This window comes from Ranitomeya variabilis, chromosome 3 (assembly GCF_051348905.1).
Source record: "Ranitomeya variabilis isolate aRanVar5 chromosome 3, aRanVar5.hap1, whole genome shotgun sequence".
Lineage (NCBI taxonomy): Eukaryota > Metazoa > Chordata > Amphibia > Anura > Dendrobatidae > Ranitomeya > Ranitomeya variabilis.
In genome coordinates this window covers 654,794,588-654,818,861 of record NC_135234.1, presented here as the reverse complement: position 1 = coordinate 654,818,861, position 24,274 = coordinate 654,794,588, and the positions used below count along the sequence as shown (strand labels likewise).

The window sequence follows — 24,274 nt, the reverse complement described above, 5'->3', positions numbered from 1 at the left end:
AATCAGTGAAGTTTTGACTTCTGTGTCTTACATCCGAGACATCTCCAGGGACGAAGAGGTACTCCCCCCCCACAGATTTCCCCAACTCCAAGATTGCTTCAGCCTATATAGTGGAGCGTCTGGCCAGATCCCAGAATTAGAAGAGGTTTTTCCCGAAGGAGTTAACAGCGTCCGACAGAATCTGACAGCATTTTCTATTTAATCAATGTTCATATATGTGTGGGGCTCTGTATTAGGGGGACGTGTGTCGGGCTCCGTATTAGGGGTACATGTGTGTGGGGCTCTTTATTATGGGTGATTTGAGTGTTATTTACTTTACCGGGCCTTAGGCCCGCTTTTCACCTACTCCCCTCTCAATCAACTCTTTTCATACTCTAGGCCCGACTTTCGTGCGGTGCTCTGTTTCACCCACTCACTCCTATGCCGCGAAGACTTCATTCTCCCGCTGGCAGAGGCCACGTCCCTTCTGTGGAGCAGGAATCTGCGTACCCTTTTCTTTCCGAAGCCCTCATCTTCCACCTCCCGTGATCGCCATTTTTTGAGATACGGACACTGCATCACAGGAGCCTCTCCAGCCAGCCTTCCTGACACACAACGCTTTGATCAGCTTGTGGGATCAGTATTCCTGTGGGATGCTTTCCTGCGAGTAAGCTCTGCTCTGCAGACTGACATTATCCTTTTTCTGTCCCCTTACCTCTGGCATTTTGTTAGTGAACCTGTCTCTCTGTTCTATCATGCCTAAATATTTTCTCCCAGAAGAGGCAAGCAGCATTCCAAAGGGTCAGAATAGGGATTGGTCTGGCCTTCACGTTGGAAGGCCTTCCCCACCCAGATCATTTAAATGCACACCCCACAAGGGCTGTTTTCAGAATGGGAAAAATAATGATTACTTACTGGTAATCGGATTTTCCAGAACCCACGACAGAACCCATTTTTATTCCCTCCTCTGGTGTATGGTGCACAGTACGGCGCATAGTTGATGCACAGGATGTTGCAAAGGAAAAAAAAAGCTACATGTACAGAGTGTGGGCGTCCAATGTATTGCCAAACTTGTATATATTTGTGTCTACTAAACTAACCAAATGGAGTTCCTCTCCTGCTATGTAAATTAAAGAAGTGTACTAGAGGACTCGGCCTTTTAAAGCGGTAGGGTTTCTTGTCCTTTGGGGAGGATCCTCTCTCCATGGTGCATTCATGGGTTCTGGAAAATCCAATTACAGGTAAGTAATCATCATAATTTATAGCACATGAGGAATGGCGTAAAAAATAAAACCAATTCTTTACCTGCTTTTTATTTTTTTTTATTTTTTCATTCTGCCTCACAAAGATCGCAGTAAGGCTCGGCGCACATTTATCCTGCGCTCTGCACTGAGCGCTAACACCGGGATTTCTGTGTAAATCTCTGAAATACGTGATTCAGACGGAACCGCTGGCGGAAGATTCCCTATATTGAGGCAGATGGAGGCACTGTGGAACCCGTCTGAACTGTCACCCGGCAGTGTCTGTCTTTTTAGAATTGCATAAAAGTGCCATCGGCCACAGTTTTGTGCACTTCTTAAAAGAAGGACACCACAGAACAGAGGCCAGACGGAGTCCAGAGTAACTCTGCTGCCTCATTATGATGAATAGATCCCTCGGGGGTTTCATCTGAATCACGTCCCTCAGAGATTTAGATGGTGGTCAGCATAGAGCGCCGGATAAATGTGATCCCAAATGTAATGTAAAATGTTCCCAACTAAAGCTTCAACTCAATCCACAAAAAAAAAAGCAAGTCCTCACTCAGGTCTGTAATCAGTTAGCGGAAATATAGGGGCTTCCAAGTTACCGGTAGTACAAAGGCTCTGGAAAAGCGAACTGGCTCCTCACCCGCCAAAGAAATTTAGCAAATTCTGCACTCTCAAATCCAAATGCCCCTTTCCTTCTGAGCCCCACAGTGTATCTAAACCACATAATGCGTCCACGTTTGGCATTTCTGAAGCGATGAGAACACGCCTAACTTACAGGTGCATGTCTCCAGAAGTACGAGCTGGGCATAGCGTACTGGTGACTGCTACGTACCGGTGACTGCTACGTACCGGTGACTGCAACGTACCGGTGACTGCAACGTACCGGTGACTGCAACGTACCGGTGACTGCAACGTACCGGTGACTGCAACGTACCGGTGACTGCAACGTACTGGTCACAACAGCGGCAGCTCGGCAACATTCATTGCTGCTTGTTTCTGGAAACTACCCATGTTGTCAAAATCATCACTACACCTCTAGATAAATTCCCCAAGGGATATAGTTTCCAAAATGGGTTCACTTGAGAGGAGATTCTGCTTTTCTAACAATTAGGGGCTCTGTATATGGAGTCCGCAAACGGTTCTAGGAAAATCTGCACTCCAGGAGGCAAATAGCGCTTCATTCCTCCCGAGTCTTTCCGTATGGCTAAGTAGTACTGTACAGCCACATATGGGGTATTGCCAAGTTCAGTTGAAATTGTGGGACACATTTTGGTGCCATTTTTCCCCACTTGTGTGAACATGTAAAATCTGGGGCTAAAACAACATTTTGGTGGTAAAAATGTAATTTATTCTTTCTTCATCGCTCAGTGGTATAAAATTCTGAGGCACATGTGGTGTCAATATGATCACTAACTTTCCTATTTTTACATCCAATCCGAGTCATGTTAATTACAGCGGTAGATTTTCAACACAAAAATGTGACCATTTTTGTGAAAAAGAAGGGAAATCTACAGCAAAATCCTTATGTTAGACATGCTGACTATAGAGATAATCAAACACATATTCAAGACCCTCCTATCTGCCGGCATCCCCAGCACCTCTTTTGATTAGTAGGTCTGGTGCGATGCCATGTTTACTAACGAAAAGAGGTGTTGGGGATTCTCTGCAGCAGGTCCGCCTTCTCATACTCTACATACTAATATTGGCAGCCACTTGGTAATTCTGGCCTCTTCAGTGCCTTTAAATATACCTTTTCTTTTCCATAAAGGGCCCATTATCCTATTAAACATTTGAAGCAGCTTGAAACTGGAGCTTCATGAAGCCTGTGGTGAAACCAGTTGTAGTTAAAGCAGTGAAGCCATTACTATACTGATGTCTATAGATGAGAATGGTTAAAGAGGCTGTCCACAACTTTTTCATTGATGACCTGTCCTTAGGATAGGTCATCAATGTCTGATCGGTCGGGGTCCGACACCCCACACGGTCAACTATTATCGGTATCGGTGGCCGTCCCTGGCCAGAAATTCTCACTTGAGGAGCTGGCTGTATTTTTGTAGTGGTCGCGGAAGGGTACTGTACATCTGCCTCCTATTCTTTTGAATAGGAAATGGATGTTGAGTACCCTGCGGTGGCCTCTACCAGAAGACGGCCAGCTCCACAAGTGAGCATTTCTGGCCAGCGGTCGCCACCTCCGACACAGTGAACAGCTGATCGTCAGGGGTGAGGCATGTCAGAGCCCGACCGATCAGACACTGATGATCTAGCCTAAGGATAGGTAATCAATGCTAAAGTAGTGGAGGATAGGTAATCAATGCTAAAGTAGTGGACAACTTCTAAGTTCACAATCTGCATGCCAATACTGGTTCCTGCAGACTTCGACTTAACGTTGCTAAGATGATCTGTGTAAGGTGAGAGAAGTTAGGTTTACAACAATCAGTAATTTAGAAGGAGATTACATCGAGCAAGGTGATATCCAAGATAAGCAGTCATCTCACTATACATAACATTCACATCCAATGCTACCTGGAAGCATAAAAAGCCACTGCACCAGGATATTCTACTAACTGCCAAAAAGCCAGCTCTTCACTCATCGGCACGAGGAGCCTACCTTCTGCCTTCAGGCCTTCCTTTTCAAGCAGGTCTTTTACAATATTCTCAATGTGTCTCAGCTGTGGATTTTCGCTGCTCATTTCCTTTGTCTCGGGATGCTCAGAGCTGCCCCGTCGTATCTTTGTGACCCTGACTTTTACACGGCCATCCGAACGGTCATCTGATGTGAAGAAGGCGATAGAAAAATATAACCCACCATCAATGTACTAGTATAAATAACAGCTAAATCGAGTGGGTCATGGCCGTTCGGGTGAGTCAAGGTGACGTTACATTGCACAACATAAGACACGTAAAGACAGAAGAAACACTGCCAGCAAACAGAAGCAGCAGGAAAGGAAGACCTGAAAGTGCAAAGTGTCCAAGATTCTAGTATTAAGTCAAACTCATGGATTCCCTGTACAACGCAGAACAAGTCATCTACAGACAATCATCTCATTTACACCACTGCTCACCAGCCTACAGCAGTGCCATAATACAAGAACTCTAAATACCATAATGGTCATCACCATACACCAGATCAGAATATATAAAAAAGTGTCCATTATTCAGAAATTCATTGGGTATCCCCAAAAACTAATCCAGGATTTTAGAGTAAAAACTTCCACTATTTGTGAACCAAACTTTACGGGTAGACCCTCAGAGCAGATATCCCGATGTTTTTTTTAATGAAATCTACATTTCAGTCAGTAGCTGGGCAAGAGGACAGAGAGCGGACACAGCGATCGCAGAATTGTGAATGCGGCTCTGGGCTAAAATATAGACTGCAGCGCAGGCCTGGTAGAAGAGAAAAAAATACAAGTTACAGCTACTCAACATTTTTCTGCAGATTATATAAAAATGAAACCCGTTTCAGGACGAAGATACACTTTACCGTAAACCATCTTATGAATTTAACGTAAATTTAAAGGGGACCGCACAACTTTTCCATCGTACTATTATAAATATTAGATCTGCAGCATGTATTAGTACTCGCAGTTCTGCCATTTCTGTTCATATTCCTGGAAATGAATGAATACTTCACAACTGGTCAATTAAAAAAAAGATTGTATATTCCCCAGGTCAATGGAGTGCGTCCCTACAGTCTGGTGACGTCCGGTGAGTGCTGACGGAGTAAATACCAAGTTTCAGATTTTACAGCATGTTAACCTGATTTGGCCGCTCACATCTTGCGCATTCGTGTGTAGACCACGTACCCATTGGAGCTTTGGCGGCAGGATCGCTGTGGTCATTAGTCGGGACCTCATCACCCTCAGCAGCCGGGGTCTCTTCTTCTGTCTCCATGGCAGTACTGTCCAGTTTATCAATCAGCTTATTTAATGTTGTGGCCAGTGATTTAGAGGCTTGTTTCCTATCGAATTCTCCCTTCAGACCTTCAGTCTCCAACTCTTCCTGAGCCTACAACATTCACATTGCAATAGTATCAGTATAACATAATGAAAGACCATGGACGTATTCCTGCTCTATACTGTGGCAGTCATACCAAATACCGATGCTCAAGTCTGATCACATGCTCCCAGTAAAAAATGCTGGTGCCCCTGGTCCTGACTGACCAATGATGATACAGCTGTCAGTCAGTGTCAGGGGCACGGTTACAGCAGCCACTCTATACACAGAGCAGTGACCGAAACCGGCGCCAGCCCCGTGACCGAAACCGGCGCCAGCCCCGTGACCGAAACCGGCGCCAGCCCCGTGACCGAAACCGGCGCCAGCCCCGTGACCGAAACCGGCGCCAGCCCCGTGACCGAAACCTGAACGCTGACGGAAGGAATAAAGTTAATTTTCTGCTGGCAGCAGGCGAAGTAAGTGCAGACACCAGGGAGGTTCAGAATGCCATCATCATGCAGATTAACCCCATATCTGCAGGTTAATAGCGTTTTTTCCAAGTGACGGGTTCTATATAATGTACAAACAATGACAATTTTCTAATTAAAAGTATTCAAAAACCCATTTGAAGCATTTTTTATCTGGGTTCTGAGGCAGATGCACTTCAAAATCTGCGTGAAAACCTGTGTGAACATGCCCTCCTGTCAGGAAAGAGCCCTTTACAGCTCAGCAGGAGAGCAGTCCCTAGGATTTATAAACTAGAACCCTCCGGCCTGGTTGTATCTGAGTGACAAGGTCGTTTTCTCGCTAGATTTGTCATGTGACAGAGCTCTGCTACAAAATGGTGAGAAACAGCGCCACCTACTGTATAGGTGGCACTACAACATTTTGAAAGTACACCCACCGATATATACAGAAGTGAACGCCTCGAAGACAAATTCTGCAACTCTGTTTCAGAGTCATCAATGATTATGTATTTGGAGAAAGAATATTCCTATTTCAGACATTTATGACAGATCAAATATTTTTAAAATGGGAGCCCACGGCCATCTTATTGAGGCGGGACTTGCTATTCGGTAATGTGGGCGCTACAGACACACTCAAACACGTACTAACATCCCACTCATGCTCTGCCCACATGTGCTGGTCGGCAGTACTTTGTTCACAGTGTAGGGGCAGGACCCTCATCCTTCAGACATGTCTAGCATTGTCTGCAGATACCTCGAAAACGTCCAAGACAAAAATTCTCCTACTGAAAAGTGAAAAAAAAAAAAAGCTCAACACTGTATAAAGGGATGAGGGCTGTAGGGGAAAACACAATGAAGAATGATATTATAAGTAGGAAACTATTAATGTTCCCATTAAGAGAAGTTTCTTCAGCGGGGCCAATGTCAGATCTTACTATTTAAAATGTCTGCTACAAAACGATGTCAGAGTTGGGTCACACAACCTAGTAACATCGGCCCCGCCAGTAATTCGTGGTGGTCAGAGAGCAGCCCCAAGAATGGCTTCTTACTTGGCCACATCTCCAGCTCTGCTTTTGATTAGAGAGCCCAGCACTCCTGTGACGTCATGTCAGGCTGCCTACCCTAAGAAGAGCCACGGATGTTGGCGGCGGCTTTCAACAAGTGGCCACAGATTACCAATGTGGCCGACGGACAAGGTCCAGCACCAACTCTAGGTGACAATATACACGCCGTCTGCACTATTTTTGATCAACTTTGCAACAACTTTTGATACTGGAGCTCTGAGCAAGTCTAGAGGAGTATGACAGCACGAGAAATTAGCTCATCATGGTCCAACTGCACCGCTGGTTGTAGCATCGTGGGATGCAATCATTTCTCTAACAAAGTGGCCTACCTGACCACTGGACCGTGCAGGGATCTGCATCTGGCCATGGTCGCTAAAGAGGCCATGCTGGGGACAATGAAGAAGATGCAGCCACACTACGTTCTCTTCACTCTCCGTCTCGGTGAGGGTCCCCAGAGCATTTCACTTTAGGAATACCTCGTAAAGGTCACTGGTGGCACATGGCAATGTATTGCTGCTGTAATGGTATATGCACACATAGTTAAAGACGGTGGACATGCCAAGGTTTTCATAGGTTTTACTTTTACTTAGGATTGTGCACAGTAACCTACAGACAGTGTCAGGTCGGCGCCGTTAGGCTACGTTCACACGATCCTTTTTTCACTGCGGATTTTTCAGGTCCTTTTTTGGAAAATCCGCAGTGAAAACCACGGTGCTTTTTTTCTGCGGATTTGTGTCCTTTTTCTACTGCGGATTCCACTGCGGGTTTCCAACTGCAGTTTCCTATTGGTGCTGTTGGAAACCCGCAGCGGAATCCGCAGAAAGAATTGACATGGTACTTCTTTTTTTCCGCAGAAAATCAGCGCGGATTTTCAAGCGGAAAAAAGGATCGTCGGCACAGCGGATTTTGTTTTCCATAGGGTTACATTGTACTGTACCCTGCATGGAAAACGTCTGCGGATCCGCAGCTGCAAATCCGCTGCGGATCCGCAGCAAAAACCGCATCGTGTGAACGTAGCCTTATACTGATTACAATGATACCTTGGTTGATGAAATCCGTCTTGTGGCTGTTTAACCCCTTTCTGACCTCGGACGGGATAGTACATCCGAGGTCAGAACCCCCGCTTTGATACGGGCTCCGGCGGTGAGCCCGCATCAAAGCTGGGACATATCAGCTGTTCTGTACAGCTGACATGTGCCCGCAATAGCGACGGGTGGAATCGCGATCCACCCGCTGCTATTAACTAGTTAAATGCCGCTGTCAAACGCTGATAGCGGAATTTAACCGGCGCTTCCGGCCATTGGGCCGGAAGCGAGCGCATCGCCGACCCCCGTCACATGATCGGGGGTCAGCGATGCGTCTGCATAGTAACCATAGAGGTCCTTGAGACCTCTATGGTTACTGATGCCGGCCTGCTGTGAGCGCCACCCTGTGGTCGGAGCTCATAGAACGCCTGCAATTCAGCTACATAGCAGCGACCTGATGATCGCTGCTATGTAGCTGAGCCGATCCAGTTGTGCCAGCTTCTAGCCTCCCATGGAGGCTATTGAAGCATGGCAAAAGTAAAAAAAAATAAATAAAAAAAAAAATTTGAAAAAAATAAAATAAAAGTTTAACCCCTTCATGACCCAGCCTATTTTGGCCTTAATGACCTTGCCGTTTTTTGCGATTCTGACCAGTGTCCCTTTATGAGGTAATAACTCCGGAACGCTTCAACGGATCCTAGCGATTCTGAGAATGTTTTTTCGTGACATATTGGGCTTCATGTTAGTGGTAAATTTAGGTCGATAATTTCTGAGTTTATTTGTGAAAAAAACGGAAATTTGGTGAAAATTTTGAAAATTTCGCAATTTTCACATTTTGAATTTTTATTCTGTTAAACCAGAGAGTTATGTGACACAAAATAGTTAATAAATAACATTTCCCACATGTCTACTTTACATCAGCACAATTTTGGAAACAATTTTTTTTTTTGCTAGGAAGTTATAAGGGTTAAAATTTGACCAGTGATTTCTCATTTTTACAACAAAATTTACAAAACCATTTTTTTTAGGGACCACCTCACATTTGAAGTCAGTTTGAGGGTTCTATATGGCTGAAAATACCCAAAAGTGACACCATTCTAAAAACTGCACCCCTCAAGGTGCTCAAAACCACATTCAAGAAGTTTATTAACCCTTCAGGTGCTTCACAGCAGCAGAAGCAACATGGAAGGAAAAAATGAACATTTAACTTTTTAGTCACAAAAATGATCTTTTAGCAACAATTTTTTTATTTTCCCAAGGGTAAAAGGAGAAACTGGACCATGGACGTTGTTGTCCAATTTGTCCTGAGTACGCTGATACCTCATATGTGGGGGTAAACCACTGTTTGGGCGCACGGCAGGGCTCGGAAGGGAAGGAGCGCCATTTGACTTTTTCAATGAAAAATTGGCTCCAATCTTTAGCGGACACCATGTCGCGTTTGGAGAGCCCCCGTGTGCCTAAACATTGGAGCTCCCCCACAAGTGACCCCATTTTGGAAACTAGACCCCCAAAGGAACTTATCTAGAAGCATAGTGAGCACTTTAAACCCCCAGGTGCTTCACAAATTGTTCCGTAAAAATGAAAAAGTACTTTTTTTTCACACAAAATTTCTTTTAGCCTCAATTCTTTCATTTTCACATGGGCAACAGGATAAAATGGATCCTAAAATTTGTTGGGCAATTTCTCCTGAGTACGCCGATACCTCATATGTGGGGGTAAACCACTGTTTGGGTGCACGGCAAGGCTCGGAAGGGGAGGCGTGCCATTTGACTTTTTGAATGGAAAATTAGCTCCAATCGTTAGCGGACACCATGTCGCGTTTGGAGAGCCCCTGTGTGCCTAAACATTGGAGCTCCCCTACAAGTTACCCCATTTTGGAAACTAGACCCCCAAAGAAACTTATCTAGATGCATAGTGAGCACTTATAACCCCCAGGTGCTTCACAGAAGTTTATAACGCAGAGCCGTGAAAATAAAAAATAATTTTTCTTTCCGCAAAAATGATTTTTAGCCCAGAATTTTTTATTTTCCCAAGGGTAATAGGAGAAATTGGACCCCAAATGTTGTTGTCCAGTTTGTCCTGAGTACGATGATACCCCATATGTGGGGGTAAACCACTGTTTGGGCGCACGGCAGGGTTCGGAAGGGAAGGCACGCCATTTGGCTTTTTGAATGGAACATTAGCTCCAATCATTAGCGGACACCATGTCACGTTTGGAGAGCCCCTGTGTGCCTAAACATTGGAGCTCCCGCACAAGTGACCCCATTTTGGAAACTAGACCTCCCAAGGAACTAATCTAGATGTGTGGTGAGCACTTTGAACCCCCAAGTGCTTCACAGAAGTTTATAACGCAGAGCCATGAAAATAAAAAATAATTTTTCTTTTCTCAAAAATGATTTTTTAGCCCAGAATTTTTTATTTTCCTAAGGGTAACAGGAGAAATTGGACCCCAAAAGTTGTTGTTCAGTTTCTCCTGAGTACGCTGATACCCCATATGTGGGGGTAAACCACTGTTTGGGCATATGCCGGGGCTCGGAAGGGAAGTAGTGACGTTTTGGAATGCAGACTTTGATGGAATGGTCTGCGGGCATCATGTTACGTTTGCAGAGCCCCTGATATGCCTAAACAGTAGAAACCCCCCACAATTGACCCCATTTTGGAAACTAGACCCCCCAAGGAACTTATCTAGATGTGTGGTGAGCACATTCAACCCCCAAGTGCTTCACACAAGTTTACAACGCAGAGCCGTGAAAATAAAAAATCATTTTTCTTTCCTCAAAAAAGATGTTTTAGCAAGCAATTTTTTATTTTCACAAGGGTAACAGGAGAAATTGGACCCCAATATTTGTTGCCCAGTTTGTTGTGAGTGTGCTGGTACCCCATATGTGGGGGTAAACCACTGTTTGGGCGCATGTCAGGGCTCGGAAGGGAAGTAGTGACATTTGAAATGCAGACTTTGATGGAATGGTCTGCGGGCATCACGTTGCATTTGCAGAGCCCCTGATGTGCCTAAACAGTAGAAACACCCCACAAGTGACCCCATTTTGGAAACTAGACCCCCGATGGAACTTATCTAGATGTGTGGTGAGCACTTTCAACCCCCAAGTGCTTCACAGAAGTTTATAACGCAGAGCCCTGAAAATAAAAAATAATTGTTCTTTCCTCAAAAATTATGTTTTAGCAAGTAATTTTTTATTTTTGCAAGGGTAGCAGGAGAAATTGGACCCCAACAGTTGTTGCCCAGTTTGTCCTGAGTACGCTGGTACCCCAAATGTGGGGGTAAACCACTGTTTGGGCGCACGTTGGGGCTTGGAAGGGAGGGAGCACCGTTTGACTTTTTGAACGCAAGATTGGCTGGAATCAATGGTGGCGCCATGTTGCGTTTGGAGACCCCTGATGTGCCTAAACAGTGGAAACCCCTCAATTCTAACTTCAACACTAACCCCAACACACCCCTAATCCTAATCCCAACCGTAGCCATAACCCTAATCACAACCCTAACCCCAACACACCCCTAACCACAACCCTAACCGCAACACACCCGTAACCCTAATTCCAACCCTAACCCTAATCCCAACCCTAACCACAACTGTAACCCCAACACACCCCTAACCCTATCCGTAACCCTAACCACAAGCCTAATCTTAACCCTATTTCCAACCCTAGCCCCATTTCCAACCCTAACCCTAAGGCTATGTGCCCACGTTGCGGATTCGTGTGACATTTTTCCGCACGATTTTTGAAAAATCTGCAGGTAAAAGGCACTGCGTTTTACCTGCAGATTTACAGCAGATTTCCAGTGTTTTTTTGTGCGGATTTCACCTGCGGATTCCTATTGAGGAACAGGTGTAAAATGCTGCGGAATCCGCACAAAGAATTGACATGCTGCGGATTTCCAGGTGGAGGAAAGATTCTGGCCACACACCTGCACATGTTCCGGATTCGGGGGTGGGCTATATATGGCCGAGCATAACGCTGCAGGGCTGCTTGTGAGCCCATCTGCAGCTATGGATGAGCCGGAAGCTGCCGTCGGTCTGCTGGAGCAGGAGCAGGACAGATCCTCGGAGAAGTCCCATGCGAACCCCCAGCCGAAGGCCCGCGGACGCAGTAACCAGACCAGTCGCAGATCTAAACAGAAGGATCTGGACCGACCCCCCAGTAATCCGGTACCTACCGCTACTGCCTGGGTAAGAGATCTTCGTGAATGTACCCTGATGCAGTCTTTTCCTATGTTTATTTCCGTAGGGGAAAAAAAGCGCTGGTAAAACAAAAAACAAGGAGTGCGCGCTATGCGCTTGCCCTTTGCCAGACGCCTACCCTAAGAGACTTTGTCAGTCGTGCGTACGGCAGACGGTAGGAAATAAATTGATGGGGACTCTGATAGCGGTAGCGCCAGATAAATTACATAGCCTTTTTCTCCGCTCCCATAGGTGGCGGAAGAGTCTCCTGATTTCACATCAAATCTTAGGGAGATTATCAGGAAGGAGGTGAAAGATTCCCTGAAATCCCTGTCCCGGGAGCCTTCCAAAAGAAGAAGGGAGCCTAGCGCCTCAGATTCGGATTCGTCCGCTGGCCCTAGTAGGGAGAATGAGTCAGACGCCTCTGTCTCCTCAGCGTCCTCTTCGGAAGAGGAGTCTAACTGGTTCTGTTTCCCATTGGACCAAATGGACAAACTAATTAAATCAGTTAGATCCACCATGGGGGTGGCTGATGAAAGGCCAGAACTCTCTACACAGGACCTAATGTTTGGCGGTCTAGACCCTAAAAAACGTAGGTCTTTTCCGCTCAATGACAAGGTCCAGAACCTCATCAAAAGGGAATGGAAAAAACCAGAGAAGAAAGGCTCTTTTCCACCTGCCTTTAAACGCAGATATCCCTTTGAGGACCCCATGGTGAATACATGGGATAAGGCGCCGAAATTGGACGCAGCGGTGTCTAAGGCGTCTAAAAAATCATCTATCCCCTTCGACGACATGGCTTCCCTAAAGGATCCTCTCGATAAGAAGGCTGACTCATTCCTTAAAGGGACATGGGAGAGGTCGGCGGGTGCCCTGAGACCTGCTGTAGCCGCAACATGTGCAGCCAGATCGATGATGGTCTGGCTGGATCAGCTAGGGTCTAAGTTGGAAGGCGGTGTTTCCAGAGATTCTATGTTGAAATTCCTGCCAACAATTCAGAATGCCGCTGCCTTTCTCGCGGACGCATCTGCGGATTCGGCAAGAATGGCGGCTAGGGCGGCCGGACTATCAAACGCAGCACGCAGGGCCCTATGGCTGAAATGTTGGCCGGGTGACCTTCAATCCAGATCCCGTCTGTGCTCTATCCCATGCGAAGGGGAATACCTGTTTGGTCCAGTCCTAGACGAACTGCTGGAGAAAGCTGGAGACGAGAAGAAAAAGTTTCCCAATCTACCAACTACCTCTTACAGGTGTCCCTTCGCAGGGAAGAGATTCTTTCGGAGGAGACCAGCCAGAGACCAGAGCAGATGGGATGAGAAAAAGAAGAAAGGTACTGGATTTATGTTTGGAGGTGGAGGACGTCAGGAGCCATCCCGTGAGGTCAAAAAACCACCCCAATGACTAGTCGCCCCGGTGGGAGGTAGACTATCTGCCTTCTACCCGGCCTGGTCCAAAATCTCCAGTAGTGATTGGATTTTGGGGTTAATAGCTACGGGTCTGCGGCTAGAGTTCTCTTCCATCCCTCAGAACTTCTTCAGAGTTACCCCACTCAGGTCCTCTCCAGCAGAACAGGCGGCCCTGGAAGCAGAAGTTCACGACCTGCTCAATAAGAATGTCCTGTCAGAGGTTCCGGAAGGAGAACAGGGTAGAGGATTCTACTCTCCTCTATTCCTAATAAGTAAACCTGATGGCTCCTTCAGAACAATTATTAACCTTAGGGCTCTTAATAATTTCCTGACCGTCCAATCATTTAAGATGGAAACTATTAACACCGCAATAAAGCTGCTGTTTAAAAACTGCTTTATGGTAGTATTGGATTTGAAGGACGCCTATTACCATATCCCTATTTATGCAGGTCACCAACGATACCTGAGGGTGGCGGTAAGGTTGGATGGGGTAATCAGACACTTCCAGTATAGGGCCCTCCCCTTTGGTATATCGGTCGCCCCTCGAGCGTTTACCAAAGTTATGGCGGAAGTTATGGCACACCTGCATGAGTCCAACATTCTAATAATCCCCTACCTGGACGATCTCCTTATCGTAGGTAAAACGGCAGATCACTGTCTGGAACAGTTACATAAAGTGATGTCTACTCTGGAGCATCTGGGGTGGATGCTAAATGTCAAAAAATCACGCTTACAGCCCATGACGGTGCAGCGATTTTTAGGCCTGACCCTGGATTCCCAGGTTCAGGAATGCCGTTTGCCTCAAGAGAAAATTGATCGCCTGCACCTTCAGGTGCTGAATGCCTCTAAAAACCCCACCATGTCCCTTAGAAGAGCCATGTCTCTGTTGGGCTCTCTCTCGTCCTGTATTCCAGCGGTCCGATGGGCCCAGTATCATACGAGGATACTTCAGGGCGAGGTGCTGTTACAACAAAAAAGGTTGGGGGGATGTCTGGAGAGCCTGATGACCCTATCCCAAGACGCTATTATATCCCTCGGATGGTGGCTAGTCCAAGAGAACCTGTCCACAGGGGTCCCCTGGGAATATAATGTAACTCGTATAGTCACCTCGGACGCTAGCCCTTCTGGGTGGGGGGCTCACATGGGGGATACGTTGGTCCAGGGGCTTTGGGATCAGGATCAGATAGAAATGTCTTCCAACCTAAAGGAGTTAACGGCTGTGGAACAGGCAGTTAAATCACTCCTTGTCTATCTACAGGGCCACCACGTGCGGGTATTCTCGGACAATCGGGTCGCCGTGGCGTACATAAATCACCAAGGCGGGACTCGTTCCAAATCCCTAATGTGCGTAGCAGATCGTCTATTCCATCTAGCAGAGCAACATCTTCTCTCATTGACGGCTCTTCACATAAGAGGGGCAGAAAACACTACGGCGGATTTCTTAAGCCGCAACACATTGAGGCAGGGAGAGTGGTCCCTGAACGACTCCATCTTCAACCTCATCGTGAAAAGATGGGGTCAACCAGAGGTAGACCTGTTTGCCACAAAAGAAAACAGGAAAGTGGCACAATTCTGCTCTCTCAACCCCAGAGAAAACCCTCTGTCAGTAGATGCCCTCCTCAGACTGGAACTTCAGACTAGCCTACGCCTTTCCTCCCCTGTCTCTACTTCCTCTGGTGGTGAGGAAAATCAGGAAGGACAAAGCCACAGTAATAATAATTGCCCCCTTCTGGCCCAGAAGGACGTGGTTTCCATGCCTGAGGGCTATGTCGATATCCGACCCATGGGTCTTGCCAGACATCCCGGATCTCCTATCCCAGGGCCCAGTCTACCATCCTCGAGCGGTTTGCCTTCATCTGACGGCGTGGATTTTGAGCGGGCGCTGTTAAAGGATAGGGGGTTCTCTCCGGGCCTCATTAACACTCTGCTGAAGAGCAGAAAAATAATCACCACAAAGATTTATGTTAGGATCTGGAAGAAGTTCCTTCAAAACTCGGGGGTAATAGCTGGTCAGTCAATACCAATAGACCAGATTTTAGAATTCTTACAGAAGGGGTTGGATATGGGGTTATCCCCAAATACACTTAAAGTGCAGGTATCAGCCTTAGGGGCCCTCTTTGGCTGCAACATTGCTGAGAATCACTGGGTCAGCAGATTCATCAGAGCGACAAAACGGTCTAGGCCAATGGTGAAGAATAGGGTCATGCCATGGGACCTGAACCTAGTCCTCTCGGCCATGACAGAGGCCCCATTTGAGCCAATTGCATCAGCCTCTATTAAAAATGTATCCCTTAAAGTAGCCTTCCTGGTGGCCCTAACATCGGCGCGTAGGATAGGCGACATCCAAGCATTATCCAGGGTTCCCCCTTACATGCAGCTTAGGGATGATAGAGTGATACTATCCCCTGATCCAGCATATCTTCCTAAAGTAGTGTCCAGGTTCCACAGAACACAGGAAATAGTTCTTCCATCTTTCCTCCCCAATCCTACTAATGATAAGGAAAGGAAGCTACACACTTTAGATGTAAAAAGATGTATCCTGGAATATCTGGCAGTAACTGATCCCTGGAAGATAGATAACGCCCTATTCGTGTCCTATCAGGGTAGTAGGAAGGGTCATAGGGCATCAAAATCTACTTTAGCTAGATGGATCAGGGAGGCTATCTCGCTGGCATACATCTCAAAGGGCAAGCCGGCGCCTGAAGGTCTGAAAGCGCATTCCACTAGAGCTATGGCGGCTTCGTGGGCGGAAAGATTGGAGGTGTCGATCGACCAAATTTGTAAGGCTGCTACTTGGTCTTCCCCAAACACATTCTATAACCACTATAGATTGAACTTGGGTGCCTCTTCTGACCTTTCCTTTGGTGTAAGGGTGCTGCAAGCTGTAGTCCCTCCCTAGTTAGTTACTCTCTGTAATTCTCTCCGTAGTGCTGTCATGGACGACCGATAAAGTCTTAGCTACTCACCGGTTAACGGTGTTTTTCGGAGTCCATGACAGCACCTGTACATACCCTCCCGTCTTCTTAAGTTCTGGGTGTACACCTCTTCCTTTATTTATATAATTCACGGGTAGTGAATAGTTAGTTATTGTATCATTGTTTATTATGTATGCTATTAACCTTGGTGGTCCTCTTGTGCTCTGTAAACCAACTGATGCGTGGGAGAGGTGCCGCCCTTATGTATCTGTAGGTTTCCTGTTCCTGAAGGGCGGATCCCCTCTCTCCGTAGTGCTGTCATGGACTCCGAAAAACACCGTTAACCGGTGAGTAACTAAGACTTTTTTTTTTTTTTTTTAAGGACCACCTCACATTTAAAGTCACCTTGAGGTGTGTTCATGACAGAAAATACCCAAAAGTGACACCATTCTAAAAACTGCACCCCTCAAGGTGCTCAAAACCACATTCAAAAAGTTTATTAACCCTTTACGTGCTTCACAGGAAGTGAAGCAATGTGGAAGGAAAAAATTAACATTTAACCTTGTTTTTTTAACAAATATTTTACTTCAGAACCAATTTTTTTTTTTTATTTTCACAAGTGTAAGAAGAGAAAATGAACCACAAAATTTGTTGTGCAATTTCTCCTTAATACCCCAATACCTCATATGTGGGGGTAAACCACTGTTTGGGCGCACCGCAGAGCTTGGAAGTGAAGGAGCGCCGTTTGACTTTTTCAACGCAGAATTGGTTGGAATTGAGATCGGACGCTATGTCGCATTTGCAGAACCCCTGATGTGCCTAAACAGTGGAAACCCCCCCACAAGTAACACCCATTTTGGAAACTAGACCCCTAAAGAAACTTATCTAGATGTGTGGTGAGCACTTTTAACCCCCAAGTGCTTCACAGAAGTTTAGAATGTAGAGCCGTGAAAATAAAAAATCTTTTTTTTTTCCTCAAAAATTATTTTTTAGCCCCCAAATTTTTATTTTCACAAGGGTAACAGGAGAAATTGGACCCCAAAAGTTGTTTTCCAGTTTGTCCTGAGTACGCCGATACCCCATTTGTGGGGGGCACACATCGGGGCTCGGAAGGAGTCATGTTTTGGAATGCAGACTTTGATGGATTGGTCTGCGGGCGTCATGTTGCATTTGCAGGGCTCCTGATGTACCTAAACAGTAGAAACCCCCCACAAGTAACCCAATTTTGGAAACTAGACCCCTCAAGAAGCTTATCTAGATGTGTGGAGAGAACTTGAGGCTACGTTCACACGATCCGTTTTTCACTGCGGATTTTTCCGGTCCTTTTTCGGGGAAATCCGCAGTGGAAAACGGCGGTGCTTCTCTCGGCGGATTTGTGTCCTTTTTCTTCTGCGGATTCCACTGCGGGTTTCCAACTGCAGTTTCCTATTGGTGCTGTTGGAAACCCGCAGCGGAATCCGCTGAAAGAATTGACATGGTACTTCTTTTTTCCGTTGGCAAATCCGCGCGGATTTTCCAGCGAAAAAAAGGATCGTCGGCACAGCGGGTTTTGTTTTCCATAGGGTAACATTGTACTGTACCCTGCATGGAAAACGGCTGCGGATCCGTAGCTGCAATTCCGCTACGGATCCGCAGCAAAAAACGGATCGTGTGAACGTAGCCTTAAATGCCCAAGTGCCTCATAGAAGTTAATAACGCAGAGCAGTGAAAATAAAAATCTTTCTTTTTTCCCCACAGAAATGATTTTTTAGCCCTCTTTTATTTTTATTTTCCCAAGGGTAGCAGGAGAAACTGGACCCCAAAAGTTGTTGTCCAATATGTCCTGAGTACGCTGAAGGGGGTAAACCACTGTTTGGGTGCACGGAAGAGCTCAGAAGGAGGGGGGGAGCACCATTTGACTAATTCAACGCAAAATTGGCTGGAATTAATGGTGGAGCCATGTTGCGTTTGGAGACCCCCCTGATATACCTAAGCAGTGGAAACCCCCAATTCTAACTCCAACCCTAACCCCAACGCACCCCTAACCATAATCCTAATAAGAACCCTAATTCCAACACACCCATAACCCTAATCCCAAACCTAACCCCATTCCCAAACCTAACCCCATTCCCAAACCTAACCCCATTCCCAAACCTAACCCCATTCCCAAGGCTTCTTTTACCCTTACTGTATTTCGGGCCTTTTTTGCGGGCTGTATTGCTGAAACTTTCACGGTCTGCCGCAATAACTGATTGCAAAAAACTTGCCGATCGACGTTTTTCAGGTTCCCAATACTATGGCAAATGTATTGGGAAAAAAACGGCGGTCCGCAAAACGAAGTCACGATGCACCGCAAAAACATCCTTCCGTTATTTTTGCGGCCCCATTGAATTACAATGGGGCTGTGTCCGTAAGCCGAGAAATATATCGAGCAGGCTCGATATTTTTTCACAGCCGTAAATACGGCCCTCACGGCCATACAGCATATGGCGCTCCGTGGAATTATTGCGGCCCGTTTTTGCGGCCCCATAGAAATCTACTGGGATCACAAAAACAGGACGCAAAACCACGGTAATTGTAAAAGAAGCCTTACCCTAATCCTAGCCCTAACCCCAATTTTAGCCTCAACCCTAACTTTAGCCCAACTTTAACCCCAATAGGAAAATGGAAATACATTTTCTTTAATTTTATTATTTTTCCCAAACTAAAGGGGGTGATAAAGGGGGGGGGGGGGGGGTTATTTACTATTTTTTTTATTTTGATCACAGTGATAAGGTTTATCACAGTACCCAAAATGAACCAATAGGAAAAATCTTCCTATTACTTCGGTCTTTCTGTCTGCAACTTCCGTCACGGATATCCCACGTCACTGATTGATCTCGCCAGCTGCCTGTCCTGGCTGCCGCTATCAATCAGCGACTGGCACGGTCCTGCTGAGAAATAGTCCCTCCCTACTCCCGTCCAGTCAGTGCCCGGCACCCGCTCCGTACTCCCGTCCAGTCAGCGCTCACACAGGGTTAATGACAGCTTTAACGGACCGCGTTATGCCGCGGGTAACACACTCCGTTAACGCAGCTATTAACCCTGTGTGACCAACTTTTTACTATTGATGCTGCCTATGCAGCATCAATAGTAAAAAGATCTAATGTTAAAAATAATAAAAACACAAAAAACCTGCTATTCTCACCTTCCGTCGTCCGCAAGACCACTACATCATCTGGGTAATTTCGCAATGCATCCTGGAAACGGAAGCTGGCGGCAGCCGCACGTGCATGGACACAGCTTCGCTGGACGCCGGAGGGTGAGTATATAACCATTTTTTATTTTAATTATATTTGTTAACAGGGATATGGTGCCCACACTGCTATATACTATGTGGGCTGTGTTATATACTGCGTGGGCTGTTATATACTACATGGCTGCTATATACTACGTGGGCAGCGTTATATACTACGTGGGCAGCGTTATATACTATGTGGGCAATGTTATATACTTTGTGGGCTGTGTTATATACTGTTTGGGCTGTTATATACTGCGTGGCCACTGTTACATACTGCGTGGCCTGTATTAACGCATCGGGTATTCAAGAATATGAATATGGCGCCGCCATTTTGATGAAGTTTAATTTTTTTTGTAACCCCACGATATTCTATGCAGTATATAAACTAGGGGGCAGGTCAGTGAGGGATCAGTGACCTGTCAGAAGCAATAATGATGAATACCTAATCAGTGCACCACATTAAGACCCCCACAGGCCGCCCCAGAGCACAAGCATATCATTAACGCAAAACTAAACAACAAGCACAAAACAGATTTCACCAACCAAGGTATCATATTAATCAGTATAACGACACCGACCTGACACTGTCTGTAGGTTACTGTGCACAATCCTGCTGACAGGTTCCCTTTAACTGCTTCACGGTTACAAAAAGTAACAAGACTGAAAATGTGCAAGCGGTATCATTTTGACATTGCTGCGCATTATGTACATTTTTTGTGTTTTTGATGCTTTTTTGGACAGAGTTGACCTGAAAAAGACGCAGTGTGCACATACCCCAAGAAGTATCTAGTTGGAAGAAGCACAGTATGGGGCTCACCTCATCAATAATGTTATCAAATTCTTTCTCCATTTCAGCTTGCACATTTTCCTTTATCTGGGAGGCCTCAGACTTGGGAAGGAGAATATTTTCCAACTCCTTCTCAAACTCTTGCATAAGGGCCCGCTCATCTTCATCCTCGGGATCCCGAGTATCAGACACATGGGTTGAGTCTTCTTCGCTGTGTAATTCTTTATCCTCAGCATCACCTTTGTCATCCTGTAAAATCAAGAAATCTGCTAATACAACCTTTTTAAAATGCCCACAATGATTACCACCGGATACTGTGATACTTAGTGCAAGACCACCAAGCTGAAGAAAAAAAAATGGAATGTCCGAATCGAGAACTATAAGGTAGGATCTACAACAATCCTCTCTCACTCACTGCCCTACCTAGCCGTCGGTACTGGTGCTTGCCTAGGGAAAAGCTTACCGACAGATTCCCTTTAACAGGATTAGTCTCAGGATCTTATCTTCAGGAGCACCCAGCTCCCTGCCGGTGGTGCACCCCAAAGATTGTCATTTTTTGCCGGCTGTATGGCTGAGGAACACGGACCTCCAGACCAGCGTGCTAGCATGCTGCCTAGCGACTAGATTGAAAGCATGTGCTACTTGCCTCAAAAACTGGCCACTTCTGACAGACTTCAGCGGTGGCTGATAACCCTGCCAACAATTTGTAAACTTAGTATATTACCAGGGCTGTGGAGTCGGAGTCGTAGAGTCGGAGTTAGTTTTGGTTGGAGTCGGTAGAAATGTACCGACTCCAGCTTTAAAAAAAATGTATTAATATATTTCATAATTGAACTTTCATATGAATTTTATAAATGTTACTCAAATATATATAATCTATCAAACTATGAACATCAGTGATAAGCAGTTCTGCTGGAGATAGAGACATTTCTTACTTCTTGTGTGTCAGGCCATGTGCACACGTTCAGTATTTTTTGCGTTTTTCCGCTATAAAAACGTGATAAAAATGCGAAAAAAACGCTAACATATGCCTCCCATTATTTTCAGGGTATTCCGCATTTTTTGTGCAAATGTTGCATTTTTTTCCGCGAAAAAATCGCATCGCGGAAAAAAAAGCAACATGTTCATTAAATTTGCGGAATTGCGGGGTTCCGCACACCTAGGAATGCTTTGATCTACTTACTTCCCGCACGGGGCTGTGCACACCATGCGGGAAGTAAGCAGATTATGTGCGGTTGGTACCCAGGGTGGAGGAGAGGAGACTCTCCTCCACGGACTGGGCACCATATAATTGGTCAAAAAAAAAGAATTAAAATAAAAAATAGTCATATACTCACCTTCGATGGCCTCCGGAGTCTTCCCGCCTTTCCGGTGCATGCTGCCGCTTCGGTTCCTATAGCTGGTGTGTGTGAAGGACCTGCGATGACGTCGCGGTCTTGTGATCGGTCGCGAGACCGGTCACGTGACTGCTCACGTGACCGCGACGTCATGGAAGGTCCTGCACACACACACCATCTATAGGAACGGACGCCGCTGAGGAGATCAGCTGTCTGCAGGTGAGTAAGCATTTTTTTAATTATTTTTAAACATTCTATCTTTTACTATTGATGCTGTATAGGCAGCATCTATAGTAAAAAGTTGGTCACACTTGTCAAACACTATGTTTGACAAGTGTGACCAACCTGTCAGTCAGTTTTCCAAGCGATGCTACAGATCGCTTGGAAAACTTTAGCATTCTGCAAGCTAATTTCGCTTGCAAAATGCTAAAAAAAACGGGGGAAAAAAAACGCAAAAAAAAAAAAAAAGTGGATTTCTTGCAGAAAATTTCCGGTTTTCTTCAGGAAATTTCTGCAAGAAATCCTGATGTGTGCACATACCCTCAGGCTGTGTGCACACGTAGCAGATTTTTTGCGTTTTTTTTGCGTTTTTTCGCTATAAAAGCGCTATAAAACCGCGAAAAAAACGCTAACATTAAGCATCCTATGTAACAGATTGCAATCCGCATTTTTTGTGCACATGCTGCATCTTTTTCCTGCGCGGAAACGCAATCCAGAAAAAAAACGCAGCATGTTCATTAAAATTGCGGAATCGCGGCGATTCTGCACACATAGGAGTGCATTGATCTGCTTACTTCCCGCACGGGGCTGTGCACACCATGCGGGAAGTAAGCAGATCAAGTGCGGTTGGTACCCAGGGTGGAGGAGAGGAGACTCTCCTCCACGGACTGGGCACCATATAAGTGGTAAAAAAAAAAGAATTAAAATAAAAAATAGCGATATACTAACCTTCTGGCAGCCCGACCTTCTCAGAGGCTTCCGAGGTGTGTGTGAAGGACCTGCGATGACGTCGCGGTCACATGACCCGCGGTCACATGACCGCTACGTCAATGGAAGGTCCTGAACACACAGCATTAGGAACGGACGCCGCTGAGGTGAGTATAACCTTTTTTTTAATTTTTTTTATTATTTTTAACATTCTATCTTTTACTATAGATGCTGCATAGGCTGCATCTATAGTAAAAAGTTGGTCACACTTGTCAAACACTATGTTTGACAAGTGTGACCAACCTGTCAAACAGTTTTCCAAGCGATGCTACAGATTGCTTGGAAAACGCTAGCACTCTGCAAGCTAATTATGCTTGCAAAACGCTAGTTTTCTGCGGGTATATGCATGCAAATTCTGCATGCGATATACCCGCGGCAGGAGGCGCAGAATTGCAGCGGAAATTTCCGCGGCAATTCTGCTACGTGTGAACTCAGCCTCACTGTTCTCCACTGCCCTTATCTAATCTTATACTTGGTTAACCTCATGCTGCCCCAACCCCCCTACTTACAATGTATGAAACTGAAAGTGAAAATGTGTTGCAAATTCTTAGTAGTAAAGCTCCTCCTCTAGACTAGATGTTTACTAGGTGTGCCTCTTCCAAGCATCTCACAGTTGCTACTCAGAAGAGGAAGACTGTAAGAAGTATTTTCCTTTCAACAAACTTTGCATCAGTTAACTGTGAGTACATGAGGAATAACAGTATTACTGACCACTATATCAGTTGTACGACCTGGCAATAATTTTGTACAATTGTTTTTAGGAAAAACAATTGTCATTTGGATTGTGAATGCAGAATGAAAAACCTGAGAAGCGTCACATTAAATCAGCTGTATTTGAACATTTCACCATCACTCAAGATAGAAAACATTATGTCTGTCAGTGTATGACAAATGATCCAGACGAAAACAAATGCTGTGAAGCCAAGATCAGTGCATATTCAGGAAAAGATAAAAATGCTCCTACCAGAGCTTCTAATCTAAAGAGACATTTACAGCGCTTTCATCCAGAAGTACTGAAAGCAGTGGATGAGAGACTGCATCCAAACCAATGAACCAGTGCCCAGCTCTTCCAGCCAAACAAAGGAGCAGAGAACTTTGCAGCCATCAGTTGCAAGATATTTTGTCAGTGACAAAGTTACTGTGACAATGACAGTAGATACATTTAAAAAACAGATCATAGAGCTTGTTGTAAAGGATAGTGTGCCTATTTCATTATTTTCACGACCAGCTTTTATGTGTCTGAATGGGGAAATGGCCAGCAAGCTTGGTGTTATTCTGGAGAGAGAGTATTAGAAAAATAGAAATCGAATAAGCTTTTAAACAAAAGGAAGAACTTAAAAAAAACTCTCAAGGGATGCTTTCTGTTTCTTATAATGGATGCCTGCACACGTCACAGAGTGAACTATTTTGCCATCAATGTCCGATTTGTTTGTGACAAAAATGAAATAGTTACCAAGACATTGGCAGTAAAAGACACCAAAGCTCATCACACCAGTGAGTTTTTCCAGGTCTTGGTGGAAAAGGTTCTGCAAGACTATGAACTTAAAAACGAGCAAGTTCTTTCTGTCGTAACTGACAATGCTTCAAATATGATAAGTACTATTAAGCTAATGAATGAGTGTAATGATGGTGACCAGCAGCTAGAAGAACATTCTGAGTCCACAGACACAGAAATGTTTGAAATAGAGGA

At 45.4% G+C, this 24,274-nt stretch overlaps 1 protein-coding gene across 5 annotated transcripts in view; it reads right to left on the bottom strand.

Annotated features, from left to right (window-relative positions):
- Nucleotides 1-24,274, bottom strand: part of OS9 (OS9 endoplasmic reticulum lectin) — a 108,665-nt gene that overhangs the window by 8,711 nt on the left and 75,680 nt on the right. For 3 of the 5 annotated variants that reach the window (XM_077297772.1, XM_077297771.1, XM_077297774.1), the window contains exons 11-13: nt 20,291-20,509; nt 5,030-5,231; nt 3,835-3,996 (exon numbers count right to left, since the gene is read on the bottom strand). In XM_077297772.1, the coding sequence (XP_077153887.1) occupies nt 3,835-3,996; nt 5,030-5,231; nt 20,291-20,509 (583 nt within the window). The remainder of the gene's footprint in view (nt 1-3,834; nt 3,997-5,029; nt 5,232-20,290; nt 20,510-24,274) is intronic. The other 2 variants (XM_077297776.1, XM_077297775.1) reach the window with 1 other exon arrangement.